Source organism: Microtus ochrogaster, linkage group LG4 (genome assembly GCF_000317375.1).
Source record: "Microtus ochrogaster isolate Prairie Vole_2 linkage group LG4, MicOch1.0, whole genome shotgun sequence".
Taxonomy (NCBI): domain Eukaryota; kingdom Metazoa; phylum Chordata; class Mammalia; order Rodentia; family Cricetidae; genus Microtus; species Microtus ochrogaster.
In genome coordinates, this window is record NC_022030.1 from 5,925,708 (window position 1) to 5,937,241 (window position 11,534).

Genomic DNA, 11,534 nt, shown 5'->3' on the forward strand with positions numbered 1-11,534 from the left:
TAACAAAACAGTCTAAAACTTTAAGGTTTAATACTAATAAGTTATGTAACAAAAATTTATCAGTTAACCTTTAAAAACTTTACTGTTAATCCAAAGAATGAATGTATGAACAACTATTGAGCCAACATTCAAATTTCAAGTCAATTTGGATATTTTAAATCCTAATGATGAAAGGGCTACTTTGACAAATAATAGGTATTTCACAACAGGCATAAACCTAATAAGAGACTGTACTTTGTCTGAACCTGTTGTAGCAGATGTACAAATATAAACTTCTTAGAAAATATAAACTGTAATCTTAAAACTCCTTCAAATCCATCTATTAAAAGAAAATGTGTGCTCATAAGAGGATCACTGAACAAATTAAGAGCAAAGCATGTTAGTAATTATTACAGATGTGAAAGGTAGGATCTTTGCAAAAAATTCAAGTCATTAATCAGAATAGACAATTTTGATATTGTCTGCATTTTGCTTTATTATTTTATTGAGGAGATTAAATAACAAAACTCAAATCAGTAAGAAGCATGTGTACATTTGGCATGGCTTACTATGTTTTAATGTCTTCTGCAAGCATAATAACATGCCACAAAACATAAAATGACATGCTATGCATATGATCACATATTAAATGGCAGGTTTACTTTAACTGTGTTTCTAGGAACATTTACTCATGTTGGTTGGGGCTTCTTTTTGATTTGCAAATAAGTCCTTCATTTAAAGCAAATAAAGGACTCATGCCTATGCTGACTTAACTATTAACTAACTTTTACACCTGCCTTTCAGGGTTCAGACAAGGACCTCTGAAAAATTAGAGGCTGATAATTTACCCTTACCTTGCCACAGGCCATCAGCAGGTGCACAGACTAGTCTTTAAAGGGCATAATCTAATTATTTTCATATAATCTTTCTATAATCATCTAATTTTCATATAATCGACTAATGTGCCTTGCTTGCATTTTTGTAGAGTGTTCAAGTGAATACTGTTCAACAAAAAAGTCAACACGAAGAAAGTTCCAGTTTTAATCTTCAAATCAGAACTGGGATATTAGGTACATATAAAATAAAGCCTATAATGTACAAGCAGGCCTAACAGGTTAGCTATACAAAAGAGTATTAGGCTAACGTCCAATAACTTGCCTAAGACTCTGCCAGAAGGCAGAGATGATCAACTTCTATCATCAAATAAAACTATGATTGCACAGAGAATCCTGAGAGATAGTTTTAGATATGTAGACTTAATTCATCTCTCTCTTTTTTGCACAGAGAACCCTGAGAGATGGTTTTAGATATGTAGACTTAATTCATCTCTCTTTTGCACAGAGAATCCTGAGAGATGCTTTTAGATATGTAGACTTAATTCATCTCTCTCTCTCTTTTGTACAGAGAACCTTGAGAGATGGTTTTAGATATGGAGACTTAATTCATATCCCTTTTGGAAATGCATTCTCAGGTAGAGACAAGACTAAGACCTCGGCATGCGGCATGCGCAGGGCTGGGAGAGCAGCTCAGTGGGAGACACCTGCCTAACACGCCAGGCCACAGACTCACTCCTCACTTCTAAAACAAGGAAAAGCAAAACACCAGCTCAATATAGAAATCAAAAGGGAAGTCTGACTCATTTTGATGCAGGGCATCAATCCATTCAGGCACAGCCCTAACTTCCATTAAAGGTAGTGCAAAACCAGGGTGCTATGTATGCCAAAGACAACCCCCCCCCCCGAACCCAACAACACTTACGTGCTCATGTAACAAATGAAAATAAAAAGTAAATAAGTCAACTGAAAAGAGGGCTAGGCAATGGCACAGCGGTGGTTTTGTTTTCAGGCTAATCTATATTTACCTATGTGGCACAGCATTACAGTGTTAAGAAGCAAACTCACCCCTATAACCATATATTTAACTGAAAACTCTTCAGAATTCCACCTGGGACTATGAAGAAGCAGCACACCATTCCCTGGGACAGAGGCTGAGAAATAACAGTTACTTCCTGGCTAGAGTCACAACTAGCATTTAGTACTCTACAAGGCATGGGCTGCTGGCTGGAGCACTAGGAGCAAGAACAAAGAAAGAACAGGTAACAGGTAGGAATGAGGGGCACTGAGGTTTCCAGACAAGTCAAGGTGTCACTTAGCCATTTTCAAATCTTGCATGATCCCCTTTCTATTTTGTTTTTGGGCACAAAAGGGGGCTTAATACGTGAGCTCTCCAGGCCAGAGAAAACAAGGTTTGCATTTACAAATATCTCATGGTGATAATTTTTAAGGACTGATTGCCTTCTTTTTCCCATAAACATATTGGCCTCTTAAACAATTAAAGAGCTCAAGGACAAAAGTTATATAGAACTATACTTCTGCAAAAGTAAGACTTAATCTGTCCTGAGAACCTCAGGGAATCTGATAATGAAGAGTGATTCTGTGGGGAAGGGCCAAGACTGTCAGCAGGCTGAAGGACTGCAGCGGCGGGCAAAACATTCTTCAGTTTGTAGTAAAGAAACACCAGAATAGCTGGTCCTACCTCAGAACAACCTATAAAAAGAGAGCTGGAGGTTTGGGGAGTTCACACACACACACACACACACACACACACACGCACGCACGCACGCACGCACGCACGCACACACGCACATGCGCGTGTATATGGTATATATGCAAAAATATGTTGACTATATGGGGTAAAATGGTATGAATACATTAGTAGCTACCATTTATGATCCAGCCAGGGGAGCAGAATTGTAAGATAACAACCAAGCACTACATGCATGAGAACTAGCTCCGACCTCAGGGTTCTTCTGGGATCATTACTGTACACCTGCCATAAATACTAATAGCATCCCTGCTCTTGATTCCATGTGGATTAGGCTCTAATACTTCACCAATTAATAACAGAATTCATCTATAATCATCTCAGAAACTGCATAACAAGAAAACTGATGGGTTACACTTTTTAGGGTTCTAGTATCTACATATGAACCAGAAATTTGACACAGGTGCCATAGGAATGCCTGTAAGATTAAATTAAATTTCAAAAGTATGGAAATAATCTAAAGACTGAGTACATTACTCAAATACATTAAAAATAACAAATTTCCTTAATTCAGCTTCTAATTTTAGTAAAGAATCAAACTTACACAATGTTGTAGCTACTCTCTTAGTGTACTTACTAAGGAAAACTGGAACAACCCTACAGTTGAATATTTTTTATGGTTTTGTCATACATATCATATACCTTAAATGATAAAACACATTAAACTAATCAAATATATAATAAAGTCAATTTTCTAGGAAGGCAATTTTTAATCACAAGACAATATCCAAATGTAGTTCAATATTGTTTCTATTTCATTTAAAATGATGAGCTGTTTCTCACAACAGGAAATGGTGAGTGATTTGAAGAGCTTGAGGAGACTATGCTGAAGGGAGAGCAGATGTCTTCTAGATGACATCATCTTAGAATTGGAAACTAGTTACCTGGGCTTATTTCATACAAGCATGTTCGGAGACTAAAAGAAAATACCATTCTATGATGTTGCTATAGGAAATAGTATAACTAACTGTCTTTTGTTGTCTAGACAACAGGTACAATGTCACTCCCATAATAATGCAGTAAAATAACTTTTAAGAGAAATTGAGCAATAGGGACTTCTTTTACTATAATAAAACATCCACTCTAAATAATACTATTCTAGAAAATAGTTAATCTTAAAAGCAAGTATCATATTATATATTTACATTATTAAAAGTATAAATTATTTTAGGTTGAAATATGAACACATGGCTGTTAAGATTGCATGTTATTTTCCTATATTTTGGCAAAAAATAGGTCTTCTTTTATTGTCCACATGAAATTAATTTCTTGTAGGGCTGTACCTTTGGGAAAGAGAAGCTGCACGAGTTTTCAGGGACGGCGTCATCAGCACCATTCTGTAGTTTCTTATCTGTCTTAACAAGGGGAGGGGAGAGGGAGGGATGGAGGGAGGGAAGGAGGGAGGGAGAGAGCGTCCCTTACCATTGGTGGTGCATCTACTTGTACTTGACGGATGCAAGGCCTTCTTTCTATGCTGATAAATGCTGCGGAAAGGAAGAAACCTTTGGTTATTTGGTTATTATGCTCATTACCTTGAAAACATCATAGAGTTCATAAGAAAGAAATGTTCCTTAGAAGGCAGGATTCGTCCAAACTGTCACAAATTCTCTGGTCAGGAACAGTTGGTGAGGTCAGCTAAGCTACTTTCCCCCCTCAGGTGGCATCTAGCAACTGTTGATGATGTATTCATATGCTGCTCTCAGCACAAAAGTTCTACCATTATCTGCTCTTGGCTGCAATTCTTCTGGGAAAGTTCTATTTCTGACTTGAGGTCATTAGATTTATAATGTAACACCATAAAAGCTGTGAAAGAATCACTGCTTCCTTATTTCCCCAAAAGAATAAATAAATTCATTTGAATTTCTCTTTGATATGACTTCCTACTGTGATATATTCTGTTATTTATTCAATCACCATAGGCTGTCAGAAGTTCTGCTTTCTCTCTCTTTACAATGGCAACAATAAGGGCTAATCTTGAGAAATACCCTTTTATCACATGTGGACTTATCTTTTTGTTCCCAGTGTCCTTTATTGTATTTCTTTGTCATAAGAATCCTGTAAAATACATAACACCCCTCATCTGATCTGTAAGACACTAGTTCAAAGTCAGGCACAAGCTAAAAATGAACACAGATGTGGGTCTCACTTACTTTTTAGTGTCTGTCCAGTAGCAAAGATGTGAGTTTGTAACAATATATTGGAATGGTTTGATCAAATAATGCTAGGCTGTCACACAGATGCTGGAGGTGAGAACTACCAAGTCTACGATTAGCAATTCACAAAATTCCCAGGTTAAGCAAAATGTTAAGTTTCACTCTTTTGTTAAGTACTTATCTGATTTTTCTTAAAGTAAAAAGGGTGAAGTGAGATCAAAACAAAACTATACCATCTTTAAAAATGAAGCAAAATACATTTAAGAATGCAGCTTTGCTTCATTTAAACTTTTTTTTTCTTTAAGAGCTGAGCACGATGGTGCATGTCAGCACTGAGGATGCTGAGAGTTTCTGTCACAGTCCTCTAGAGACAGGAAAATAAGAAATTCGACGCACCATTCAGTAAATTCTAGTCAGAAAACAAAACAAGCCTTCAAGCAATAAAAAAACAACCCCTCCTGCATTTTCAGGGCCTATTGTTTGCCAATAGCTTATGAAGTACTTTAGAGCCTTGGTACAACCAACTAATATCAACTGAGTGGCTATCTGGTATTCAGAGAAAAAGATGAAATAGTAAAATAAAACAGAACTGTTCTGGACTGAAAAAATAAAGTAGAACAAACGAGGCAGGGTTTTTCCTTAAGTGTAAAGTCTTTAAGGTAACCCCAAGGAAAAGACATTTATTCACAGGCTGATCTTACCTTTGAGTCAAAAAAAAAAAAAAAAAAAGACAAAAATTGGAAAAATTTTAAACAATTTTGGTTCTGGTCAATTTGTGCAATTTCTGTTGTCCCTCACATCTTCTATCCTAGCTGCAATCAGTGAGAAGAGTGTGGAATGGCTCATTTCCACACTCTTTCAAGTGAGAGTTGTCTTGTTTGGTTAGAAATAAAAAGTAATTTAAAAGGATAAGAACAAAACAAAACATTCCCTTTATTTACATTCTTAAAAGCTTGAACAATTGCAGTGGAAAAAAAGAAAAACCTTTCAGATTTCAGTTTTCAATTTTAAGAGTAGAATGTCAGAAACTACATTCTTGTGTGTGTGTATAGGCCAAACGTTGGCATTGGGTATATTCCTTCTTTGCTTGCTACAGAAAGTTTCTGGTAACATCCTTAGTTTATTTAAACCCAGAGCTCAGACACAAAGAACCAATCTAGCTAGCCAGCCTGCTCTATGACCTCCACTGCTCGGGCTGTGAGAGGACAGGATCCAACTGCATATGGCATTTACTGCTACTGGAGATATGAACTACAGTCCTCGGGGCTCGTGTGGTAATCACTGTAACCACTCAGCCATCTTCTCAGACTCCAAAGACAGCAATTTTAGAAATGGATTACATAAATTATAATCTTTGCTTTGTTTCAATAGCATGCAGAAATGACAGTTTGAAAACACAGTAGTACATGTTTGCTGAGGCTCAAGTTAAGAACATATAAAAAGGAACCATTATAGAGATGTCTGAAACAGCTTCCTCTTCCAGCAGGTCTTAATTTAAAAGTCTACATCTGACTCTGGCTTTCCGTTTATTGGCACACAACACCTGAAGACACATACGTGGTTTATTGTGCTGGTTAACTTCACATGTCAATTTGCCTAAGCACGGTATCCAGACACTGAGTCAAACACTAGTCCAGGTGTTTCTCTGAAGGCATTCTATTGGATCGTAGTCACAGTTAAACCAGAAGAACCTGAATAAGGTAAGATGCTCTCCACTATGTAAATGGACCTCATCTAACCATTGAAGGGAAAAAAAAATTGACCTTTTCTGAGAAAAAATTCCACCAACAGATTTCCATCAGGCCACATGAAAGACACAGCAAGTAGAGAATAATGAATTATGCTTTGATTACTTGCTGTGGTGGTTTGAATGAATGGTCCCATAGACACAGAGGAGGGGTGGCATTATCAGGAGGTGTGGCCTTGGAGGAGGTGTGGTCTTGTTGGAAGAAGTGTGTCACTGGGGCTGAACTTTACAGTTTCAGAAGCTCAAGTCAGTCATTCTCTACCTGCAGTAGAACTCTCTGTTCCTTCTCCAGTACCATGTCTACCTCCACACTGCTGTTTCCTGCTATGATGACCATAGACTAAGCTTCTAAACTATAAGCCAGCCCTACTTAAATGCTTTTCTTTAGAAGAATTGACATGGTCATGGCACTTGCTGTAAGCAGAGACAGCTCTTATGTTTCCCGGCAGCCCAGATCTGAATGATCACACAGACTCTATATTAATTTCAACACTGCGTATTTTCTTTTTTTTTGTTTTTTTTTTTTTTTTCGAGACAGTAGCTCTTACATCTTAAATTAATCCATTTCTATTAATCTGTGTATCACTACGAGGATATGGCCTACCATTAAGGTTCCGGTGGCATCTACATGTTGTCTCTTTGGCTCTGCCTACTCTCTCTACATATCTCTGTTCCTTCCTGGTTTTATTCTGCCCTACCATAGGCCAAACAAGCTTCTTTATTAATTGATGGTAATGAAACATATTCACAGCATACATGAACTTGCCTTGAGAAATGAAATAAAAACCATTATGTTCCAATAGAAGTTGTAGAGGGCAGGGAGCTCCTGTTAAGTTTAATAAAAGGTACTAAAACAGCAAGCGCTTCTGACATGTACAGAGCAGCAGGAAGAAGCACGCACGGGCTGAACATCCAGCTAAGACCTCGTATGTGCCAGGTAGCCTCACAGTGCCAACCCCCTGAGCTCTGTTCCCAGCCACCTCATGGAGATGAACTGGTATTCATCTGTATTCATTTCTTCTGGCTTCTCTTTGTCCCCTTAGCCCTCAATATTTCTCTAGGTATTCTTTCATGATCCATGTGAATTTTAGATCAGTTTATCTGATTCTGGGGAAAGAAACCTCTATTTTAACTAAAATCTTATTAAACTCACATATTATTTTGAGCAGAACTGACAATACAGTATTAGATTGGCAGAAAGGACAGAATGTCTTAACATTTCTTCAAGATAATTGTTCATTTCAGAAATATTTTAACACTTTTATCATACTGTTTTGAACATTTCCCACATTATCAAGAATTTCATCTTTGACACTGTTCATGTAAATGAGATATTCTCTTTCATCATGTCTTCTAATTTTCTTGAATATGTAAAAGGTATTAGTTTTAGGTATTGTACTTTATAAATTGATTTGTGAATTTCTATTTTGTTATTATGTTAGTTAGTATTGCTTTGGAGCTGTCTACTCTGACATTATAAAAAAAAAGGTTTCATTTCTTTTAAAAAAAATCAACCAAATGGAAGTAAAACAAAATAAGAAAAGCATAAAGGATATTTAAGGGTGAAGAAGCCTCCTTAACTAAAATAATGCAGTACTGACTGTTTTTGGTTTGTGGTGTTACACAACTAGATGGACATTTTGAAAAAATTGATCTTTGTCTTACAATCTATATCAGTATAATATATTCAAAATACATCAGATAATTAAACACTACAAATGAAGACATCCCAATCTTAGACTAAAACAGGAAAACTGTGCTGCTAATTCAGGTATGGGGAAACCTCTTTTAAACAAGGTTTTTATATTTCAAAGTTAAATGGAAAAGTGGAGAGAATATTTGTAATCTTTTGTTGTTGTTTGTTTGTTTATTTATTTAATTTTTGAGATAGGGTTTCTCCATGTAGTCCCGGTTGTCCTGGAACTAGCTCTGGAGGACTAGGCTGGTGCCCAACTTAAGAGACTCACCTTTCACTGCCTCCTGGTGCTGGAATTGAAGGTGTACCACTACTGCCTGGTTGTATCCGTTCTTTTTGATAAATGACAAGTTTATGTTATGAAAACTCAAGCATACAAATATGAAAGGAATTTAAACTTGAGGCAGTATCATTATAAACCCATTTCTAGATATGTTTATTGAGTGATAGGGCCTAAGAGGGATGACTCACAAGCAATCACAAATACACTGAGCCCTAGAATGCAGCTTCTGGATTCCATTATCTATTTATAGCATCAACACTGTTAAGGAAATGATAGGTCTCGGGGGCAGGAAAAATACAAAGCATCACAAGCAAGGAAACAGTCAAAGGTGAAGTGGTTCACATTAAAGGACATAAGAACAGGCACAACACTCTCTCCAACCCTGTTGAATACAATCCCCAGGTTTTAGCTGGAGAAGTAAGAAAAGTCAAAGACACAAGGGGATGCAAAACAGAAGAGAAAAACAGTGTAATTTTCCTTATTTGCATATGATCTGATTCAATATGTAAAATACCCTAAACTTTCTATAGTTGATAAACTCATCCAGCAACGTATCAGAAGACAAAATTAACATAAAAAATTTAGTAGCCTTTATAGATACAAATGACAAACACACTAAAAAAGAAATCAAGGAAACAACACCATTTGCAAAAGCCTCAAAACAAACAAAAACCCAACAACAAAAAACAAACAAAAACTTGGAATAAATTTAACCAAAGAAGTGAAAGATTTGCATAGTGAAAATTTTAAGGTACTGAAGAGAGAAACTGAGGAAGATACCAGAAGATGGAAAAACATCCATGCTCATGGACTGATAGAATTAATGTTGTGAAATAGCCATTCTACCAAAAGCAACTACAGATTCAGTGCAATCTTCATCAAAATTCCAATGCAATTCTTCATATAAGTTAAAAAAATATTTCATATGGAACTTCAAAAGACTAATATCCTGACTCTGACAGAGGAGAAAGGAGGAAATATGCTTGAACTCATTGGCACAAGAAAGAATTTTCTGAACAGGTCCCTAATAGCTCAGGTATTACAACCAACAATAAACGACACCTCTTGAAATTAAAATTTCTACTTGGAAAAAGATACTATCATTCAAGTAGAAAGGCAGATTCAGAACGGGAAAAAAAGTCTTTAGCAGCAACACAAAGGGTTAGGATTTAGAACATATAAAGAACTGGGAAAAAAACATCAAGAACAAGAAAACAACCCAGCTAAAAATGGGCCACGTAACTAAACAGAGTTTTCAAAAACTGAAATACAAATGACTGAGCAACAGTTAAAAATGGCCAACATCCTTAGGTTACAAATTAAAATTTCTTTGATATTTCATTTTACACAAGTCAGAATGGCTAAGGTTAAAAAAAAGAAAAAAAGAGGAAGAAAAAAGAGCAACACATGGTGGAGTGGGTGATGGACGTGGAAAAGGAGGGTATCTCTTTGCTCCGGTGGGAGTGTAAACTGATAAATTCATAATAGAAGTCAGTGAGGGGTTTCTCAAAAATGTAAAAATAGATCTACTTATTAGTCAGTTATACCACTCTTGGTACGCATCCATGTTCAGTGCTGCTTTAGACACAATAGCTAGGAAATTGAAACAGCCTAAATATGTGACATAGCTGCACAATGGAATACTCTTAGCTATTAAGAAAAATGAAAATTTCAAGTAAATGGATGGAGCTTGAAACAATCATTCTGAGGGAGGTGCCACAGAAAGAAAAAAACATCACGTTTTCTCTCATCTCTGGATGTTAACTTTTAATATTTGGATATGTGTGTGTGTGTCAATTTCGAACATCCAGAGAGGCCAGAAAATTAAGGAGCCATGAGGGAGGGTCTTTCAATGAAAAGGGGATAGATAAAGGGTTAAAAGAGACTACTGGAATAGGAAGAGCTGTACTGGGGTTTGGGAGTGCAGCAAAGGGTAGAGGAGGGAGTAGAAGAAGGGGCTTGTAACACCAAAGACTTTTAAAAAGTACACATGGACACCTACTACTACTACCACCACACACACACACACACACACACACACACACACACACACACAGAGAAAGAGAGAGAGAGACAGACAGACAGACGGACAGACAGAATGAGTTCCCTACAATAAGGCACTGCGCCCCACTAGAACTCGCAGTTTAAGAAATAAGGTGGTAGCCAGAAACCAGCTGCTTCTTTTGGAATTCTTGTCCAGCAAGGTCCTACAGACCCACAAACACCACGGACTACTGACACCGCTCTTAGTTATCCTCCAGAACCTTACTGTAAGACACAATTGCTGAAGATACCACATATCTGTGTCTCGGAATCTAGCCTAATCAAGCTGGTACTGACCTGGTGTTCCTTCCCTACTGACTAGTTTTCATAGTGCAGGAAGCTGCTAAGCCAGCTACCAGTGGAGAAAGTTATCATCAGTCACAGCCATCTGTGAAGCCTGGGAGCTACAACAATGACTGGCCTGGCAAGACATGCCCACTGGTACAAGAGTGGCCAAACACAATGGGGGTAACTGGCCACTCTGATTGGACCTGTTTCTCTTCACAAGAATAAATTCATGCCTGGCACCGTTATCAGGCTGAGAACCTATGACAGGTCCTAGGCTCTAGCAGAGAACCTACTAAGAATATGCAGCTAAATGGACACAGTATTACACCAACTTCTAATGGTTTACTGTTAGACTCATAGACCAAAGCTCTCTCAGCCATCAACAGAGAACATTATGGAGTTTAAGTGCTGCAGTTTCTGGCTGTGGTGATTTAATTAACAATGCCCCCCATTGGCTCTTTTGTTTTGATACTTGGTTCCTAGTTGGTGGAATTGTTTGGGAAGAACTAGAGGTTACTTGTGGTTCCAAAAGTTCACACCATTCCAGGTGTCTCTCGTCTCTGTCACTGCTTTCCAAATGTTTCACTATGTGAGCTCTCAACTACTGCTCCAGTACCATGCATGCCTGTTGTCATGGTCCCTGCCACAGAGATCATGGACTTTAACTGTGCTCTGCTCTATAAGGAACATCACACACACACACACACATTGCTTTGGAGCTGTCTACTCTGACATTATAAA

General features: G+C 37.4%; 1 protein-coding gene across 4 annotated transcripts in view; it reads right to left on the reverse strand.

Annotated features, from left to right (window-relative positions):
• Ahi1 (Abelson helper integration site 1) overlaps nt 1-11,534 on the reverse strand; it is a 145,984-nt gene that overhangs the window by 42,102 nt on the left and 92,348 nt on the right. For all 4 annotated transcript variants that reach the window (XM_026786100.1, XM_026786098.1, XM_026786099.1 and 1 more), the window contains one exon: nt 4,006-4,067. In XM_026786100.1, coding sequence (XP_026641901.1) covers nt 4,006-4,067 — 62 coding nt within the window. The remainder of the gene's footprint in view (nt 1-4,005; nt 4,068-11,534) is intronic.